At 36.4% G+C, this 22,110-nt stretch overlaps 1 protein-coding gene across 1 annotated transcript in view; it reads left to right on the top strand.

The window, feature by feature from the left end:
• The window catches only part of GC (GC vitamin D binding protein), a 42,724-nt gene that overhangs the window by 16,788 nt on the left and 3,826 nt on the right, over positions 1-22,110 (top strand). Inside the window, exons 2-12 of the mRNA XM_068974768.1 lie at positions 481-550; positions 1,126-1,258; positions 3,270-3,481; positions 6,384-6,516; positions 6,815-6,909; positions 9,099-9,228; positions 10,619-10,821; positions 11,540-11,669; positions 13,556-13,653; positions 15,539-15,671; positions 20,185-20,236. Coding sequence (XP_068830869.1) covers positions 481-550; positions 1,126-1,258; positions 3,270-3,481; positions 6,384-6,516; positions 6,815-6,909; positions 9,099-9,228; positions 10,619-10,821; positions 11,540-11,669; positions 13,556-13,653; positions 15,539-15,671; positions 20,185-20,217 — 1,370 coding nt within the window. The 3' untranslated portion in view covers positions 20,218-20,236. The remainder of the gene's footprint in view (positions 1-480; positions 551-1,125; positions 1,259-3,269; positions 3,482-6,383; positions 6,517-6,814; positions 6,910-9,098; positions 9,229-10,618; positions 10,822-11,539; positions 11,670-13,555; positions 13,654-15,538; positions 15,672-20,184; positions 20,237-22,110) is intronic.

Genomic DNA, 22,110 nt, shown 5'->3' with positions numbered 1-22,110 from the left:
TGGGACATTTGATTCCCCCAGGTGATTTGTAATTCAATCTTGTTGCCTTTAGTGGCAAAGGGGATGATATTCACTCCTCTGCCTGTTCTCTTCTTCATCCTACTCTGTAGGCTGCTTTTAGTTCCTCCAGGGTTAACACAGGGGAAAAAGAAGCCATCAGAAAAGGTAAGCAGCAGCAAATCTCATTCAGTGGGATTGGTGAGGTAGCATTCCTTTCTCTGGTTACAGATGTTCAGAGTTAACACATTCTTTTTGTGGGTTCTTTGGATATCTCTTTCCCCATCATCCCTGGTGATCACTCCATCATCTGGCAACTTAAGATTGGCACTTTGATTTTCAAATTGTCTGCATCTGCACAAAGGCATCCTACTGTTGGTAGCCTACTGCCTTCTAGATAAATGTCTCCCCTTTGTATATGCACATTTAATGGAACATTCATTTAAAGAGGAAAGATTCCATTTTTCTATTTCTGATTGTTAGGTCGAGATTATGAGAAAGATAAAGTCTGCAAGGAACTTGCCAGCCTGGGAAAAGAAGACTTCACATCTTTGTAAGTATGATGTACTCATTCACTTCCTGGTTACCTGACCTTGAGTGAAGCTCAGTGTGAGCTAACTTCAATTCAGCTTCAGTGGCTAAACTGAGCTCCATTAAGATTAAGAGGATAGAGTCCCAGGGTCAAAGTGGGCAGAGACGTTAGGCATATGGAGGCCATCCAAAGATTCAAGCTGAACTACCACTACCATGGTCTGAGAATTTGTTGTAAGTTTACCAATGAGTTGAGAACAAGCATAGTTTTCTAAGGTGAATTAAAAGGCAGCAGTACATGCTAGGACTATGGCAAACAGCATAACAAGGTCAAGAACAGGTTCATTCAGAGAAGCTTGAGAGAGGAAAGAACATGAGGCTGGTTTGATGGAACCACTCAACTCCATCTTCTACTGCTTTACAAGATGAGGTTTTGTTCCAAGTGAACCTTTTTTCAAAGTCAATGTCCTATTTTTATTGGTCAAGAACATGTGTGCAAAATTCCACTAAAAAAAACAATGGAAGAGAATTCATATTAAAATATGCACAAACATGAAGACTTTTAAAAATTCTGAGTATGTTCATTTTTCTCCTCAGGTCAATGGTTCTATACAGCAGAAAATTTCCCAGCAGCACCTTTGAACAGATCAGCCATCTTGTGAACGAAGTTGTCTCCTTAACAATAACCTGCTGTGCTGAAGGGGCTGATCCTGACTGCTATGACAACAGGGTAGGGATATGTGGTTGGCCTCGTCTGTTGTGGCCCATAGAACAGAGTCGAGATAGGCCTTAACATCATATCTTGGGGAAATCTCAGACACCAACCCACCTACTCCAAGTTTAGGGGAAATACGAAACCTATTATCTCAGAACTAAAATTTATTCTAGTATAGCGAATCAGTTTTGCCCGTTGGTCCTACAAGTTTCAAAGAGAAAACTGGAGTGTAGTTCATGAACCTCCTGAAATAATTCTCATATTCTGTATCTCTTAGAAGCCTACCAATACGCATACCTGTATCATGCCAAGACTGATACCAACTGCCCTGGAAAAACTTAGCATTGGTTTCAAACTATTTTGGGGTTCAAAAATTGCCCTATATAAACACACACACTAAGTTCTGCATTTTCTCCATTAGAGTATATCTGCAGAAATTTAAAATGCTGAAATGACAGTTTTCAAAATATAGACAAGAGCTAAAAAAGATGAGACTACATGTGTTTCTAGCAATTTACTGATACTGTCATCAGGCCAAATAAAAATGGCATCTAACTACATCTTGATAAATGCCTCTATAGGCAAATATCTCCCTGATCAAAGCTGCAGTTAGCCAACAGAAACAATGTTCCAAAGATCTGATTAGAATATATTCTACACAGTGACTGTTACCCATTAATTGCTTTATCTGGCCCTTATCTACTTTCCAAGAATTTTAACATTTTCTCCCATAAACCACAAAAGCACAGTATTTCAACCCTACTTTCTGCACTATGTTAAAACAAACAAGCAAGATACCAATTGTAATCAAAACAGAGCACATTTTTATTTCTAATTTATATTTTTGCTAACCCATCCATTGACCAAAGATGGGCTCCAAGATTGTTAGAGACAGATCATAAGAACAGAAATGGCATTGATGTTTTCTGGATTACATCTTCCTTCTCCTGTTGTTTAAAGCAATTTTCTTCTATAAATATGTTACTTTCTTTGTAAACTTTTCTTATTTGGAAGAAAGTAATAAAGGAAAAATAGGGAAGTTGCCAGACAAAGAAATGGTGAAAGTTTCACTGTTCTGGTTTACAAAACTAGTATCACATTGGTTTCCTTCACTGACAGGAAAGATCTTTAGAAGTTTTGTCCTAAAGAGATAACTTATAAAGTAAGTGTAAAGATGTCAAAGTCTTTTTCCCATGTAAATCCTCAAATAATTTTTTCCGTGATGTCTATTTCTATTCCATGCATCAAATTATTCCAGACATCAAATTCTTCCCAGAAAGAACAGTTTGTTGCTCCAATTGTTTGGTGGTATTACCATGGGCTTAATCTGCCCACATGAATCAGTCTACCATTGTTGAGGCAGTAAATTAAGTTGTAGCATTGCTTCAACTATGATACACAGGAAAATAAACTTTGGGGCTTTGGGAAAAAACAGAACCTCAGGCCTCATCTTTGACCTACTGAATCTGAATTTCTGTGTTATACAGCCCAGGCAGTTCCAATTTTTATACAGTCTGTGATATGATGCAAAAGTAGGTTCAAGAACCACTGTGTTCAAGAACTCAGATCAACGTTGAAGATCAAGGCAGTCAAGGATTAAGAGTCTGTTCAAGTAACAAAGAGAAGGGAGGAGGGCAGAGAGAGGTCACCATTCTCAGCATAGTATTTAGAACAGAATGCAGATGGCAGATCATATCAGAATCAATGGAGCTTTTTAAAAGGAACTTCCTCATCTTCAGAGATGTCAATATCCCCAAGGAGAAACACTAAACTAGAGAATCCAACCTCTAAAGGCTGTAGTCACACATCGCCCACTCATTAATGAAGGTTTTCTTTAGGTCCTACCCTGAGTCTTAACATAAGACTCTGTACTTGCCTGTAACTAGAATTATGCAACTTATCATAGACAACTTTGTTTCCAATGAGAGTTTTCAAATTTAGAGCTAAGGTGCTATACCAGGTGGAGAACTACAAGCCTAGAAATTGTATGTATGTGAGTTTACTTGTTTTTCCTTTCTCATCCTAGACTTCAGCATTGTCTGACAAGTCCTGTGAAAGCAACTCGCCATTCCCAGTGCACCCTGGGACTCCTGAGTGCTGCACCCACGAGGGCCTTGAAAAGAAGCTCTGCATGGCTGCCCTGAAGCACCAGCCACAAGAATTTCCAACTTACGTAGAGCCAACAAATGACGAGATCTGTGAGGCATTCAGGAACGATCCCAAGGGATTTGCTGATCAGTAAGCAGCTTTCATCACATGTAAAACTTCAGGGTAAAAAATAACAAACATGTTTAAACTAACCCCCTACTCTGTACAGACACCTTTTATACCATACCACAACCCAGGCAATTTCCAATAACAGAAAATTGGCTGTTACCCAAGACAGCCCATCTTTGTCCGTGCTGATTATTATAAATGCCTTTTTCTCAGATGAAGATGAAAGCAACTTTCCCAAACCCACCTTCTGTCATCCTAGTTCTAGTATCTGAAGCAGAATCACCTGGAATGCCTCCATCCTTGTGACATTTTCAAATATTTAACAGCAGCTATTGTGATTGCTCTTATGTTAGGGATCTTTGCATACTCCATCCGATAGGATTTTATTGCTGTGCACAAGTATTTAACTACAGGTAGAACATAAGACTTCCCTGGTGTCTCAGAGGGTAAAGCTTCTGCCTGCAGCACAGGAGACTCTGGGTTCAATCCCTAGGTTGGGAAGATCCCCTGGAGAAGGAAATGGCAACCCACTCCAGTACTCTTGACTGGAGAATCCCATGGATGGAGGAGCCTGGTGGGCTACAGTCCACGGGGTCACAAAGAGTCAGACATGGCTGAGCAACTTCACTTTCACTTTCATTTTCAGAGCATAAGAAATAAATAGCTTTTTCTCATTCCTACAGTACATCCCCAGAAACAGCTGTGAACAAGACACATATTGTACCCCATAAACAAACATATTGCATTTCTCTTCTCATTGTTTAATATTCTTGAGGAGATTATATGTTGATTCTTTAGACTTAGAAGACCATAAAAATGAAAAATTGAAAATATTTATTTGTGATAATAGAATATACACACACACACAGAGAGAAATCAAAAGAAATGTCATTAAAACTGGCTTTAGAAATAAGTCAAGGTAATAATTTTATAAAAATTGGTTGGTTCGCCCATGCCTGTAAATTTTCAGAGAGGATTTTGCCCAGGATTTCAGAGTCTCCTTAGACCCTTAGGGGCTTATATTCCTAAAAATGAATTTCAACAAATAAACAAGCCAACACATAACAATTGTCTAAACTAAACAGATAATGAAAAGTAATTGCATTACATTCATTTTAGTTTGTTTCATTAACGTTAATAAGCAGCCACCCCAGGCCATGCATATGGTAGACGCTAAATGAATAAAGGGACAAATGACCTCTCTCAAGTAATCTACATGGAAATTTAGGAAAGATTTTTTAAATGAAAACATTGATTAAAAGTGACTAGTATATAATGCCGCAGGCACCTCCTTCCAGCTCTAGTTCTGCTGGAGACGCAGCCCAGAGACTACACTGCCTTACAGCGAGCTTCTGAGCGGGTTGTCCACCCAGTCTTACTGCAGTGGTGCCGCCCGCCCGTTCCAAAGCAGAGCGCTGCAGCCACCACCCCAGCCTTGGTGTTTAGTGAACACAAGCCCCAGCGTGCCTGGAGTGTGCAACTTCTCGCCGAGCCAGCAAGTCCCGGGCATGAACCGCACTGACGGAGGGAGAGTGGCAGCCTCTGGGGTGGAGAAGAGCAGCAAGAAGACCAAGAAGAAACTTGCTGCTGGAGAGGAAGCCAAATTGTTGGCAGGTTTCACGGGTGTCATGAATAACATGCGGAAACAGAAACTACTGTGCGATGTGATCCTTAGGGTCCAGGAAAGAAGATACCTGCTCATCGTGTTGTCTTGCCGCATGCAGCCAGTCATTTTTTTAACCTAAAGTTCACAACTAACATGCTTGAATCAAAGTCCTTTGAAGTGGAACTCAAAGATGCTGAACCTGACATTATTGAAGAACTTGTGGAATTCGCTTATACCGCTAGAATTTCTGTGAATAGCAACAAGGTTCAGTCCTTGTTAGATGCAGCAAACCAGCACACAGATTGAACCTGTGAAGAAAATGTGTGTTGATTTTTTGAAAGAACAAATTGATGCTTCAAACTGTCTTGGCAGAGTGTCTAGACTGTCTTGAATTGAAAGCAGCTGCAGATGACTTTATTCATCCGCATTTTACTGATGTTTCTAGAACTGATGAATTTCTACAACTTGATGTCAAGCACGTTACACATCTCCTCAACCAGGACCCTCTGTCAGAGCAGATGATCAGGTTTATATGCTGCAGTCAGGTGGTTGAAATATGATGAACCTAACCGCCAAACTTTTATGGCTGACATCCTTGTTAAAGTCAGGTTTCCTCTTATATCAAAGAATGTAAGTTAAACAGTACAAGCTGAACCACTTATTCAAGACAATCCCAAATGTTTTAAGATGGTGATAAGTAAATTGCCTTAAAATCCATTTATAACCTAATCATGTAGCCAGTTTCTCATGGACTTAAAACCCTTCAGAATGGATCAGAATGGGCAGCCAGGGAGAAATACTCGAGACTTGGCCTTTCTGGATAGTTAATCTGTTGGTGTTCTCAACTGTCTATCCAGAAGGAATTTAGCCTCATCCCTTATTTTATAGGAACATATGTGATAGAAGGTAAAAAATTAGACTTTGTCTCATTTCATGTACAGTAACTTTCAGTTTATGTGTTTTGTTTCCTTTTTAAAATTCAAGTAGTGTACTGTGACCACATTTTCTTTCTCGAAGAAAAAAAATTGGTTTGTTGTACCTGGAGCACATTTTTTGCCACATTCTTTTTTCATTTACTTAATTTTTCTTGATTTGCAGACTTGAATTCCAATCAGTCTATAAAATATCACTTAATAAAATCATACAATTGGAAAAAAAAAGTGACTGGTATTATAACCTCTGCTCTATATCCCAGGTGCTTTTTAGATATTAAAACTATAAAGTAACATACATCCTTTTTTTCCATCAAAATACTTCTGAAAAAGTGAGTTGTTTCCCACAAATAGTTTCATTAATCCTACTATGTTTCCCCTACAGATTTATGTATGAATATTCCATTAATTATGGACAAGCTCCTCTGACACTTTTAGTCGGTTACACCAAGAGTTATCTCTCTATGGTAGGGTCCTGCTGTACTTCACCAAACCCAACAGCATGCTTTTTGAAAGAGGTAGGTGTCATTTTATCACATAGCTAATGTACTTTTTTCTTCTATTAATGCCATTCTTTTTAAATAATGTTAGAAAGATTCAGATTCTGGAATCTGAAAATATTTTTTAAATGCCTCTTTTTTATTTTGTTAATTGGAAAAACACACATAAGCAACTCTGGGGGAAATGTTCCTTTGATCAGAATTCCATTTTCTAGTCATTAAAAGGAGTCAGAATGTCCCTTTTTTCTGCTATTTCTGCACACTGCTTTCAATGTATCCTGACTGTCTAATGAAATATTTCTCATTTATTTTCTAGAGACTTCAGCTTAAACATTTATCACTTCTCACCATTATGTCAAACAGAATCTGCTCACAATACGCTGCTTATGGGAAGGAGAAGTCAAGGCTCAGGTAAAAATTAAGCACAATCAGTATGTGTAGCTATTTCTGTACTATCAATCCATATTAGGATTCTCTAAGAAAATGTTTGCAATAGAAAATACAAATCATAGTGTTATCTTCCTACAATGCTCGAAAATAGTGCTCAGCTACTTTTTATTTTCTCTACACAGAACATGAACCAAAGGAACAAGACTATTATAAAACCTAATTTGCTTTTAATCAGCCTTTTCCATATACTCATCATAAGACTGGTAGACCACTAGAAATTATTTCCTCAATATTCATAATGCTGTATATTGCAAACACCCAAGCAAAAACAATCATTTTCTTATTCACCACCATTACTTGCTTTGCCCATTTTTTCCTTGGGAAGAAAACTTCCTGAATTCCTTTTATATATCTCTTAAGCTCCATGAATTTATTTTAATTATTTACTTTGTTCTAACCTTTCTTTGGTTTTTGTATGGCTTTGTTAATGTCACACTTTAATTTTGACAGTTTCTATGTTTACAATTCTCTCATAGCTCATCAGACATCTATATTTGTCAGCTTTATATCTTTAGTATTTACAGTCTCTTTAATTCTTCTTACTCTGATTCACAAATTCTTTCCTCTAATGATAATGAAATAATTCATGCTGGCACCAGATCTTAAGGTTCCTCCAAAGGGCATAGAAGCTACTTTCATGAGTCCTTTAAAGATAATCTTCCATTAGAACTACTAAAAAACTAAACTATGTTTTCTCTTGAAATTCCCTTTAGTTTTTCTTTTGCATTTAGAGTATTAGGCATGTAGAGCACAGTAATTCATAGTATAAAACATTCTATAAAGATGTACATATATAAATGGCTTTATAGATCTTAAATATATAACATAAATAATATATAAGATATAATTTATATATCATAAACTTATACATGCATTAGTGTGTAGAAATTTACTCTGAAGAGCTGAGTGTGAACAAAAGTTTAGCTAAAAATATTGCTGTCACATTTTTTTAAATAGGAAAAACTTTCCTAATATGCCTAGAATAGAGCATGTTTAAATCAATTATAATGTATCCATATGAGAGAATGCCATAGTTAGAATTATATTTCAAAAGAATATTTAATGAAAACAAAACATCACTAAAAGAAATCAAAGCTACAATAGAAAAAATTCCATTCTTATGGATTAGAAGATTTAACTGTAAAAACAGCCACAATATCCAAAGCAATCTACAGATTCAATGCAATTTCTGTCAATACCCATTGGCTTTGTTTTTTTTTTTTTTTTTTGCTGAAATAAAAATACACCCTAAAATTCTTATGGAATATCAAAGGACTTCAAAGATATTACAAAGTAACAGTAATAAAAAATACTATGGTACTGTTACATAAAAGCAAATATACTTAACATTACTGAATTATACAGTTAAAAATGGCTAAGATAGCCAATTTAATTTTTTGGTTTTTTGCCAAATTTTTAAAAGAAAGATATAGAACCTATTCCTGATATAGAAAGTGAATAAGGCAAATAGGTAAATAGTATAGCAGAGTAAAATCCCTTATAATACACCTTGTAAACCTTGTAATATACTTCAGGGTAATACACCAAAACATCAACATTAACTTGTGGTCTAGGGCTACAAGTCTTCATTATTTCTTTCATCCGTAGTTTCTAAATAAATTTATGAATAATTCTAAAGACTAGGAGGGGCCACAAAACACAACATTGGCCTTATGAATAGATGTTAGAGATTTCTTATTACCATTTTAGGTCTAACATTTTAATTTTTTTAAATGTATGTATTTGGCTGTGCCAGCTCTTAGTTGTGGTGTGCAGCATCTTTTCATTGTGGCATGAAGCTCCTTGACCACAGATTGAACCCAGAACCACTGGGAGCACAGAGTCTTAGCCACTGGACCACGAGGGATGTCCCTAGATCTAACATTTTAAAGGCTTGCTTCAGCTACACAAATCTGGCCAGAAGAGAAGCTCTTTATCAGTACTGAAAACATGAAGAGATTCATTGGGAATGACTGAATCTTCAATAGTGACTTTTGCACAAAGGATCTGCTACATGACAGATATGCTCTATGCATATGTTGAGGACAAAGAAGTAAAACTTGGGTATTTACTCCTCCAGACTATGTTCATAATGCAACCAAGAAAACTGAGAATATAGGTAAACTAATCATTCATTTCTAACTGTTCAGCCATCTCATCAAATTTGCCCAGAAAGTGCCTACTGCACATCTGGAAGATGTTTTGCCACTTACTGAAGATATTACAACAATCCTCTCCAAGTGTTGTGAGTCTGCCTCTGAGGACTGCATGCCCAAGGAGGTAAGAAAATCTTCATCATCGTGGACCACTTACTGAATGGCAGGCACTCTCCTAAGCTGCTTTATAGATGCATCATCTCAGTGAATCCTACTATGTATCCTATGAAATTTAAATACACTGTTAACTCAATTTTACAGATGAGGAAACAGAAGATTATCAAGGATTAATAAACTGAAGTCCTACAACTAGTAAGTGGCAAAGTCCACACAAAAGTCAAGATTCTGATTCCAAAGACCTTACTCTACCTACAGAGCCCAGAGCATATCCACTAGCCATAGATGGTTACATTTAAATTAAACTTCAGTTCTTTGAAAACACTGGCCTCATTTCAAGTGCTCAGTATTGGACAATACAGATAGAGAATATTTCATCATCACCTGTTATTTCATTCATCATCTGTTCTATTAGACAACACTGAACTCATTATTAAAAGCTTCTAATGTTTTTTATTACTTGTTAAAATTTGATAGTCGTCCAACTTTTTCACCATTTTTCATTTATATCATCCATTCAAGTATATACAAATTTGTACTGTTACTTTAGATAGAAGTCACTCCATGTCTGTGGACCTCTTTAGAAACAGATACTTTGACATCTGGTCTTTCTTTAAGGATACATCTCGGTGATAGGTGTTTCTCTATAGCCTGACTTATAATGGCTAAGTGGGACTTTACTGTATATATCTACTGCATATACTGCATTTAGCTGCCTGGTGGTGGTGGTTTAGTCGCTAAGTCATGTTCGACTCTTGAGACCCCATGGATTGTAGCCCTCCAGGCTTCCTCTGTCCATGGGATTTTCCAGGCAAGAATACTGAAGTGGCTTGCCATTTCCTTCTTCAGCAACATTTACCTACCTAGATATACTATGTTTTAAACCAGTTCCCTTTTATTGGATTTAGGTTGTTTTGGTTTAACATGGTAAGCAGTGCCGCCCTTAATCATTCTTAGCTAAATCTTCCCTTCATTCATAATTATGTTCTGAGAGTAAATTCTTGGAAATCATACTGTTATACTTCAAGGCTTTTAGTACATACTGACAATGACTTCCCTACTGGCTCAGTGGTAAAGAATCTGCCTGCCAGTGCAGGAGGTGTGGGTTCAATCTCTGGTTGGGAAGATCCCCTGGAGGAGAAAATGGCAACCTACTCCAGTCTTCTTCACTGAAAAATCCCATGGACAGAAGAACCTAGCAGGCTACAGTCCATAGGGTCACAAAAGAGCCAGACACAGCTATTGAACAACAATAACATATTGACAAATTGCACTCCATGAATAGTCTACCACTGTACCTTGTAAGAGCATTTATGCTGACTTTTTTAAGCTTTCCTTATTTTTAATGAGACTAACTAGGAAACTAAAAATGCACAAACTCACAATTTCTCTTGTAGCTTCCTGAATACACAGTAAAACTCTGTGACAACTTATCCACTAAAAATTCGAAATTTAAGGACTGTTGTCAAGAAAAAACACCCATGGACATATTTGTGTGCACTTACTTCATGCCAGCTTCCCCAAACCCTAAATTGCCAGATGTCCAGTTGCCCACGAACAAAGATGTGTGTGATAAAGGAAACACCAACGTCCTGGATCAGTAAGTAGGGTCGATTTAACTTGACAGTATTGACATTAACTAGCATTAAGTGACAAAGGAAATTAAAATTGAAAGAGATGGTAAGCCTTCATCTGTTTTCCTCCATCTAAGAACTGAGATACACCACGAGCTACATACACTGATTTGCATATACTTCAAGTATGTGCATACTTAAGGCCTCAAAATATCTCAGTTTGAATTAACAGGTCCAAAAAATCAATTACTGGTATTAGAGACTAGAATTTAGACTGAACTTGGACTGAAACTCTCATCTACATTTGTCTAAATACTCATCGTTTTTATGAATGCATAAATATTGGGATGAGACAATGGAAGCGTTTACACAAATTACTTTCACAGAAAAGCTACTTAAGGTACCCACTTGATGCATTATATTGGATTTATTGTATTATGTTTGCACAAATGCAGTTCCATATATATCTGAAGTATTGATAGATCTGTTAATGCATAAATTTATAAACAAATGTATATTTGGTACATGTAGAATTTTAATTTAACTAGTCACAATAGCTTCAAAGCAACTATCAATAACTTGTATTTCAATGAGAATTTTAACTTAAAACATGCTGGAGTCATTTTTAGTTCAATCTTTTATTTTTAACTAAGCCAGGTAATAGATATTAAATTTCAGAACATGACGTGCATTCACAAATCTACCCATGTTAAAGAGTGTTATCTCCTTTCTCTCTTCTGCCAGGTATATATTTGAACTAAGCAGGAAGACTCAGATTCCAGAAGTATTCCTCAGTAAAATACTTGAGCCAACCCTGAAAAGCCTTGATGAATGCTGCCACTCTGAATCTTCTACTGCCTGTTTAAATGCGAAGGTACAATTTTCTATATTTACGTTAGTATAGCTCAATGGTTAACAAACCAAGTCTGGCCTGGTGCCTGTGATCTAAGAATGGTCTTACACTTTTAAATGGTTTAAAAATAGTATTTCATTATACATGAAAATTACATAAAACTCCAACTTCAGTGTTCATAAGGTTTCATTGTAACACAGCCCTGCTCATTGTTTACAGTTGCTTTTGTGCCATGTTGGCAGTCAATTAGTTATAGCAGAGACTGTATGACATTTACACAGCTTGAAATGTTTACAATCTGGCCTTATGTAGAAAATGTTATCTAATATCCAATGTAGATAATAGACATTCATAATTTTTTTAATTTATTTATTTTAATTGGAGGCTAATTACTTTACAATATTGTAGTGGTTTTTGCCATACATCAACATGAATCAGTCATGGGCGCACATGTGTTCCCCATCCAGAACCCCCCTCCCACCTCCCTCCCCATCCCATCCTTCAGGGTCATCCCAGTGTACCAGCCCTGAGCACCCTGTCTCATGCATCGAACCTGGACTGGCGATCCACTTCACATATGATAATATACACGTTTCAACACTACCCTCTCAAATCATCCCACCCTCACCTTCTCCCACAGAGTCCAAAAGACTGTTCTTTATATCTGTGTCTCTTGCTGTCTCGCATATAGGGTCATCGTTACCGTCTTTCTAAATTCCATATATATGTGTCAATATACTATACTGGTGTTTTTCTTTCTGACTTACTTCATTCTGTATAATAGGCTCCAGTTTCATCTACCTCATTAGAACTGATTCAAATGCATTCTTTTTAATGGCTGAGTAATACTCCATTGTGTGTGTATATGTACCACAGCTTTTTTATCCATTCATGTGCCAATGGACATCTAGGTTACTTCCATGTCTTGGCTATTGTAAACAGTGCTGCGATGAACACTGGGGTACACGTGTCTCTTTCAATTCTGGTTTCCTCAGTGTGTATGCCCAGCAGTGGGATTACTGGGTCATATGGCAGTTCTATTTCCAATTTTTGAAAGAATCTCCACACTGTTCTCCATAGTGGCTGTACTAGTTTGCATTCCCACCAACAGTGTAAGAAGGTTCCTTTTTCTCCACACCCTCTCCAGCATTTATTGTTTGTAGACTTTTTGATAGCAGCCATTCTGACTGGTGTGAAATGGTACCTCATTGTGGTCTTGATTTGCATTTCTGATAATGAATGATGTTGAGCATCTTTTCATGTGTTTGTTAGCCATCTGTATGCCTTCTTTGGAGAAATGTCTGTTTAGTTCTTTGGCCCATTTTCTGATTGGGTCATTTATTTTTCTGGAATTGAGCTGCAGGAGTTGCTTGTATATTTTTGAGATTAGTTCTTTGTCAGTTGCTTAACTTGCTTTTATTTTCTCCCATTCTGAAGGCTGTCTTTTCACCTTGCTTATAGTTTCCTTTGTTGTGCAGAAGCTTTTAATTTTAATTAGGTGCCATTTGTTTATTTTTGCCTTTATTTCCAATATTCTGGGAGGTGGGTCATAGAGGATCCTGCTATGATTTATGTCAGAGAGTGTTTTGCCTGTGTTTTCCTCTAGGAGTTTTATAGTTTCTGGTCTTCAACGTTTAGATCTTTAATCCATTTTGAGTTTATTTTTGTGTACGGTGTTAGGAAGTATTCTAGTTTCATTCTTTTACAAGTGGTTGACCAGTTTTTCCAGCACCACTTGTTAAAGAGATTGTCTCTTCTCCATTCTATATTCTTGCCTCCTTTGTCAAAGATAAGGTGTCCATAGGTTAGACACTAATATTGATACATTGCCCAGAATTCTAATTTAACATCTCTCTGAAGAATGTTTCAAGACAAGTAATTGTTATATAATCATTATTTTCTTACAGGGCCCTCAATTGACAAGGGAATTATCATCTTTCATTCAAAAAGGACAAGAACTATGTGCTGATTATTCAGAAAACACATTTACTGAGTACAAGAAAAAGTAAGGGTCTTATTCTGGCTGATTCCTTCAAATTTATAAATAATAATAGCCTGGTATTGTGATTTGAAGCAGGGCTGAAGACTTAAGATGTGTTAAGTGAGCAGTGAAAAGAGGAGATGCAATTTAAGAGTTGTAAAGAATAGTCAATCTAATACCTATATAAGAAAAAACAGTTCTTTTCTGGGGGGATGTTATGTATATCAGATGAGAGGTCAGTTAGAACACAGTCACAGAAACATAAATTCCAAGATCCGCAGGGACATGATTTAAAGAATATATAATTAATTCATATCAACACTCTTACCATAAAGTTATCTGTAGTTGTTGCTATACATAACAGAGAAACTAAAACTGCAGAAAAATATTATCTAACTTCATGGCATGTTGTCTGATAAGACAACCCAAACTTTCAATCAAGTACAGTGTCATCCATTATCAGTATATATTCTCTAAAAACTGGAAATAGAAATGTTAGTCAATAAGGTACAATAGCCATTTTTCTCAAGTCAAAGGAGGAAGCATGTCTTTATAAATAGGTGTTAATACTAAAATAACAGGTCATAACAAAAGTTTTACTGGCTTCCTAGAAAATCTCTCTGTAAGATCATGCCATTCTCAATTTCATTAAGCAAATTTCTTAGATCCATTTCAAACCATCAACAACACAACCCTCAAACAAGCACAAATACAACCTCATAAAAAAACCTTTTAAAGAATCCCAAAAGGAGAAAACCTTCAGTGACCCCTATGAAGACCATAACAAAGTCTAAAACAAAAATAAATGTGAAAGCCTTAAGTTCAAAATGGTTGTTTCTCATTTATCAGGAGATTATATAATTAATAAATTGTGGAGGTGGTATAGAATATTACGGATAATACAAAATTGAGTCCCCTGCCAACAGTTTTGTTTTGAACTCTAGGGTTACATGGGACAATTCCGTGATAATTTATATAATCTCAGTACGTTAAAAGTGTTAATGCAGTAGAATTGCTATTTGGGATTTTGAAGTAGAAAAGATTGAAACTATTGAGTCTAGGTATTTAAAATCCCACACACCCTCTTTTTCTCCCTATCCTCCGAGTTGCATCTAGTCTGACTTCCTTGGGACCTACTATTTTCAATAACTTTTTAATAAGCAAGCTAATCCCCCTCACCCTTCTGTCCTTTCCCAGCATCCATTATGCTAATCCCAACTCTAGATAAATTTGGGTCTCCATTATGTCCCAATGCCCACTACTGGGCTGGCAAGTATCAATATTTCTTGGAAAAGTCATAAACCAGGCTGAGTTATCCATTATGAGAAGAGAGAGTTAATTTAAGCTGGGAGGGACCATTCAAAATGGGAGGGAATCAAGAAAGTCAGATCCTAGCACCATCTTAAGTGGAGATGGAGAGTTCATAAAAAGCAGGGCTTAAAAAACACAAAGACCTTGCTGTGCCTTCCAGCATAGCTAGTTGAGTAGTAGGCAAACAGAAGAGATTATATATGAGAGAAAGTACATTAAGGTGACAAAGTCCTATATGGGAAGTACTTTTTGAGGAGTTTGAAATCTAGAAATGGAGAGAAGATGAAAGATTAGGGAGAAGAGAGGAGGAAGTCATCCATGTGACTGATATAACTGAGTGAATGAAAGGGAAATAATAGGAATTCAAATTCAGCAGCAGGTTGTATGTTTACTTTTATGATCTAAAAAGACATAGATTTCACTTCCTAATCTTCAACTGAGACATCAAAAATCATTCCACAGATACTAAGTTTTCTTAAGGGTCACTATTTTCCTTTTTTGTTGTTGCTGTTGCAAAAGATCAGAAGTGGCTACCAATTGCACTGGACATGTTTATAGAATACATCTATTAGAACTTTACATAAAATTGGCCTTTCAGATTGGCAGAGCGACTAAGAGGAAAATTTCCTGATGCCACGGAGACGGATCTCCAAGAGCTGGTTGCCAAGCTCTCAGATTTTGCCTCCAAGTGCTGTTCTATAAACTCACCTCCTCTCTACTGCAGTTCAGAGGTAAGAAAATTTAATGTTCTACTTATCCCTGCATAGTATGAAGAACTGGTATGGTCAGAATTGCTCATTTGTTATTGATTGTCTGTCCTACTCATGGGAAATGTCTTGTTGGTCTTTTCAGACACAGGGATCCTATTTGTTCATATTCTCCATTCGACTTTATTTTCCAGCAGTCATTTCAGAATGCTATATTACAAGTCAAAAAAGATAAGGAGCCATTTCACTTTATGGCTAATTCAGAAGTAGTAATGACAATTCCAAGGATTTTGATGTTTCATCTGTTATATTTCTGGAATATAGAGGCAGGGTTAAGAACAGCTCTATGCCATGCTAAACCAGATTCTTCCTTGGCTCACCTTTCTAAAGTTCATGTATTCCTTTTGATTGGATTATACTATTGTTTATTTTGTAGTCTATTGGGAAGGAAATACTTATGGTCCATTTTGGACCCATCATTTTTGTATCTATACATAAAAATAATTTTACTATGGTGTTAAAGTTAATACTACTTATGCCAGGGATTTCAGGTCAATTAGAAGTCCTTTTCTATAAATTAAAGGATTTTTTTAAGAATCTATGTGAATTTTTATGCAATTAAACCATGAAAACAACAAGCCTGATTTAATTCTATGGATCAAGAAGATCCCCTGGAGAAGGGAATGGCTACTCACTCCAATATTCTTGCCTGGAGAATTCCATGGACAGAGGAACCTGGCAAGTTACAGTCCATGGGGTGGCAGAGTCAGATACAACTGACTAACACTTTCACTTCATTTTTCTATTATTATTCTGGTAGAGCACATCTGAAGATACCTAAGAACTTAATAAGAAATAAAATGTTTATATGAAGAAAACTATAAAGGTCATTTAGTGTAATTTTTCACTCAGTTCATCCCTGCCAGAGGTCATTCGGCCTCCATTTAAATATCTGAAATTTGTTTTCTCCTAGAGGCAGCCTATTTCACTGCCCAGTAGCTTGATTTATGATAACATATTTTTTCTCTGAAACACGATATTCCCCTCATAATTTCTGCTGAGTCTGGTCTGGCTTTCTCTACCAACTAGAAAATGTATTTTCTTGGTTCTCTGATAGAGGTTCTTTTATATTTCAACTGGTTTTCTGAAACTTAGGGCTGTCAAAAGTTTTGTTTGTATTTAAGCCTTGGTTACACATTCTAATTCTTTTACATATTTTGGTGGTTTTATTTTTTATCATTCTGTGTGTGTGTGTGTGTGTGGTGTGTGTGTGTGTTAGTTGCTCAGCTGTGTCCAACTCTGTGCGACCCTGTGGACTGTAGCCTGCTAGGCTCCTCTGTCCATGGAATCTTCCAGACAAGAACACCAGAGTGAGTTGCCATTTCCGCCCCCAGGGGGATCTTTCCCACCTAGGGATCTAACTGGGTCTCCTTCAATGCAGGCAGATTTGTCACCATCTGAGCCTTTTGACCTTATCCATTTAACAAGCTGAGCTACATCACATTACTTATTTTTGTGCTCTATACCCTTGGAAACTATAATTTCTCCTCCAGTTTCAATGCATACCCTTCAAATCCCAAAACTATCTGTCAATCTTCCGAGTAATAATTTGTAAAGCCAGAATTCTGGAATGAAAAGGGTACAATAAAATAAACAGAAGCCTATTCTTAAAATTCTGCTGAGAAACATATCATGTTCATCTTTCATTAAAGTTCAAAACAAGGTTCTAAAAAATGTGGATTATTAAGAAATTTTTATCATTACTGGCATTAAAACATCTATCATAAAGCAACTAAATCCAACAGTTTTTCTTCCTTTACTAACATCTGGCTTTGGGTAATATGACAACTGAATTTAGGTTGCCTTTACCAGAAATTTTAAAAAGTCACCTTACCTAGAAGCTATTTTCTACCAGGAGAATTTGCTATGAGGGTCTCATTCAGTCATTAAGAAAAAAGAAAAAAGCCTAACTCCTTTTTTTTTTTTTTTAACATTCTATCAAAAATACCACTTTGCTAACCAGTCCCCAGTCCCTTTACCTGTTCATCCACACCCACTTTCCTTTTTGACCTTGTACAAGCAAATAGAGCTGTATGCATGAAGCACATAGTTCCTTCAAGCCTGTTCCTTTTCATTTCTTTAACTTGCTTTTCAGTATACTTCATTATAATACATTGCCATTTTAAGACTTTATTTTCATATTTTCAACAACCATGGTGAGAAAACAGTTTTGTGATGTTCTATTTTCTTGCTTTATAACCAGTAAATTTATAGCAGTGCTGCTGCTGAGTAGCCAAACTTTCAGAAATTGCTAAAGGACAGTGAGATGAATGGAGCTGAGCTACTCACCAGATTAATGATTATTTAGAGCCCTGAGACTCTCTGGTATTTCTGTTAGCCTTTTGATGGTCTCTACATTAATGTTAATATCATAGCTAGGTAAGTGAGCTTACCTCTGACTTCAAGTTAAGGCAAAATCTGTTAGAACAGACTTTAATTTTCAATGCTTAATGTAAGTTTTTGTCCCACTCACCCTATAATTTGGATTATAGTTTATCATCAAATCTCCTTGTCCTATTTGATTGTTAAAATAGTAAAATTGATACCAGGTTAGTAGTATCACTCTGAATTCCATTCATCCCAGTTCCTTGGACTCTTTTTTCATTATACTTTTCTGTTCCAACAATACCTTTTGAATGATTCTAATTTAAAGTTTTTTATCTCCTGATCTTAAATAAGGTAATTCAGACACTACTCCCTAGCTACTTTTCTTGCTCCTCCCCTTAAAGCCAAGATCCTTGAAAGAATGGTATACACTCTCATTCATCACACCTCCTATGAATTCCTCTACCCTTTGCAGTATGGCATCTGATGCTACTATACCACTGACAAAGTCACACTGAAAATTTCTTGGTAAGTCTAACAGTTTTTCAGTCCTTATCAGCCTTCTCTATAAAACACTTGATACCCACAATGATTTCTTTCTTCTTGCAACAATTGTCATCTTATCATATTCTACCTTTTTCTCCTATGGTCCTTCCCTTCTCATTCTCTTTAGGATTGTGTTCTTCTTCTACCTACAATTTAAACTTCTTTTCTTCCAGAGTTTTTTCCTTGATCTTCAATTTTCATGGCATTACATTTTCCCTGAGCGTTCTTGTCCATGGACATGTGTTTAATCTTCAAACCTCCACCTCCAGGCAGAATCTCTCCCCTCAGTACTAAGATTTTCATCCAAGGGCCCATGGGGGCTCTTATCCCACAAGAAATTCAAACTCAACATGCCCAAAGTCTTCCCCTAAAAAGCTCTTATTTCCCTACATTTATAAATACCATCACCATTCACCCATTGTCTAAAATAGAAACAGTAATCTTTGATTTCTACCTACATTCAACTCAGTTCCAAATCCTATGAATTCTAACTCTTCAATATCTCTCAGTAAATACCTTCTTCTATATTATCAGCACTTAGTGAGGACAATGAAAGATAGCATTTCTTGCACCATGCAAAGAGAATTATGATACAACTCTGCTGTCGTGTCTCGGAAAAGAAAAACAGACAAGGGGGAAACACACTTGCCTAATTATAAAGTAGAAGATGACTGGATAAAAACTCATACTCAGTGGCTTCCCAGATGGCTCAGAGGGTAAAGAATCTGCCTGCAAGGCGGAAGACCTAGGTTTGATCCCTGGGTTGGGAAGATCCCCTGGAGGAGGGCATGCCAACCCACTCCAGTATTCTTGCCTGGAGAATCCCTATGGACAGAGGAGCCTAGTGGGCTATAGTCCATAGGGTCACAAAGAGTCAGACGCAACTGAGCAACTAAGCACAGCACAATTTAGGCAACATTTTACCTAGATTACAAGCTGCCCATTGGTCTCTCATCTCTAGTCTTCCTCCAGTGCCTCACACCCAATCCCATCTCTATAGTTAGGTCAAAATAACCTTGGTGATGCACAAAATGGTAAATACATTTTTAATTGCTCTCCATCACTTCTAAATTACATCCAATTTTTTTTTTTCTAATCAAAAGAATTTGGACAATTGGTTTCTTCTCCAAACTGGTCATGACTTATTCTTATTGCTTTGGCTCTCCTAAACTACTTGCAGTTTCCTAAGTACATTAAGCTTGCTCTTACCTCAAAGCTTTTGCACCTACTAACTCAACCCAGATTGCCCTATTCACACACTATAACTGGCTCAATCTTTCCACAAGCTTCAGGATTCAAATTAAACATCAGCTCCCCTGGGAATCCTTCCCCGGCACCCAAGCTCATCTGCTATGACTTAATATTCTGTGCACACCCAATAATTAGCACCTATTAACTCATGTCATTGTTTCTTGTCTTTTTTCCTGGAACACTATAATATAAAACTAAATAAATATGAAGGATGGTCAATTAAAAATGCAATATAAAACTGTATTTTGACAAGAATCATTTCATATATGCAAGGTTCAAAAAATTTTTATTCCTTCTGAATGATGTTATCTTACAACAAAATACCCCATGATTTAAATAATATTTTTCATTTCAGATTGATGCTGAAATTAATACCCTACAGTCCTGATGCATGTGAACTGTCTTAAGTAAGTATAGTTTTTAAAGGCAGCAAAGAATCTAGCTTTGTTCTATGTATTTTTTTTAAATCATAATAGGAAGGAGATTATTTGTTCAGATTATTTCTTCTAACAATTATCTAGTCAAATTCATCTTATAGATGAGAATATTAAGCATATGGAGAAGTTAGGGAACTTAAATAAGAATATACAACCAACTTCTGACATATTTAGGACTAGAGTCCTAGTCCCCAGCCCAGTACTTTATCCATTATAACCCCACAGCTAAGATAATGACCTCATAGAGATCAGGGGTCTTGATGCATCAGCAGAAAAAGCTGAGTTTGAAGACAGGATCCATCAAGTCTTCAAGTTAACATGGCAGTATTCTCAGGAGGAAAATGACATTCCTCAAGCTAAAGCAACACTGTTGAAATATTGCCACCTGCTTTTTTCAGATAGTACACTCTCATCCATTAAAAAAATGTCTGATGAAGATATTGAGTATAAAATAATTTAGATGGAACCCAATACCTTAAACTGAGGTGACCTTAACTCTGTATTTTTACAAAAGACATTTTCTCTTCAAATTTAATTGTATTCATGTTAAAGATATTGCTTCTCAGACTTTTTAAAAATGACTAAAAACAATGGTTTATCTCAGATCTTAATTAAACTGAGGCTTTTCAATTATATAAAATTTTAATTTTTCTGATTTCCTGACAATGTTTCCTAAAATGCTTTTGGAAGGAAAAGCCATCAACTAATGAAATCCAAGCTTCCAACTCTCAACAATTTGAAAAAGCAAAAAGAAAATTAACATTCTGAGAGGCAGTGCAATGGGATCAATCAAGGAACTCATTTTTGAACTCATCCAATCTGGTTTAGAATTCTCTGTCTCTGTAAATTTTGTAAACACAATTCCTAAAGCTAAGTTCCATTTTCCAGAAGAAGAAAAGTGTAATATCTACCTTTCGGCATTGTTGTAATGATTAACTGAAATGATGATGTATTATGTAAAAGTCCTAGCGAATAGTAGCAGAAATACTAGCAAAATTTTTACTGCTGTTGCTTCTACTGCTGATAAAACTGTTGACTAAAGAAAAACACACAACCTGACAAAGTTGTGAGTTATGTTTTATTTGGGGCCTTTACTAAGGACTATAGTCCAGGAAGATAGCCTCTCAGATAGCTAAAAGGAACTTCTCTGAAGAGGTAAGGAAGGAACCAGAATATATAGGCGGAGGCTTGAGGCCTTTTTTGTTTTTCCTGAAAAAGCAATCATACAGTAGAACATCAAAGATGCCTGCTACTTACAAAGAATAGACATCTCAAGTTCATGACTTTAGTTCTCTCTATTGTATGAGAAGATGCAACAATCTGGGATCACTGAAGTTTTCCCTTTAGATACACATCTTAACTGTCTATGACCAATGGCCAGAATCCAGAACACTGAAAGTTTTCAGTTATTCTCCATTCTAAATCTTTTTCAGGCCACACCATTAGCACAGCTAAAGTGTCTGATGGTGGGCAACATTTATTGTTTCCTGAAATAGCAGGCAACATTGTTTGTCTAAAATATGAATCGAAATTAAAACAAGTTCCCTTCTGTATATATTCTTTGTGCTCTAGCATGTGAATATTATGTCCTAAAGGGAAAGTAAGTTCACTGAATAATTTCTGGAGAAAAAGGCTAAAAGCCACACCTGAAACTAATGTGTTATGTCACATTGTTCAGTCGCTCAGTCATGTCCAACTCTTTGCAGTCCATGGACCGCAGCATACCATTCTTCACTATCCCTCACTATCTCCTGGAGTTTGCTCAAATTCATGTCCAGTGACTCAATCAACTCAATTCCACTTATACTTCAATGAAAAAAATGAAAAATCCAGGTTACTTGAGT

Source organism: Capricornis sumatraensis, chromosome 7 (assembly GCF_032405125.1).
Source record: "Capricornis sumatraensis isolate serow.1 chromosome 7, serow.2, whole genome shotgun sequence".
Taxonomy (NCBI): Eukaryota; Metazoa; Chordata; class Mammalia; order Artiodactyla; family Bovidae; genus Capricornis; species Capricornis sumatraensis.
Note: the sequence above shows the minus strand (reverse complement) of the source record. Positions and strands in the feature narration are given on the sequence as shown.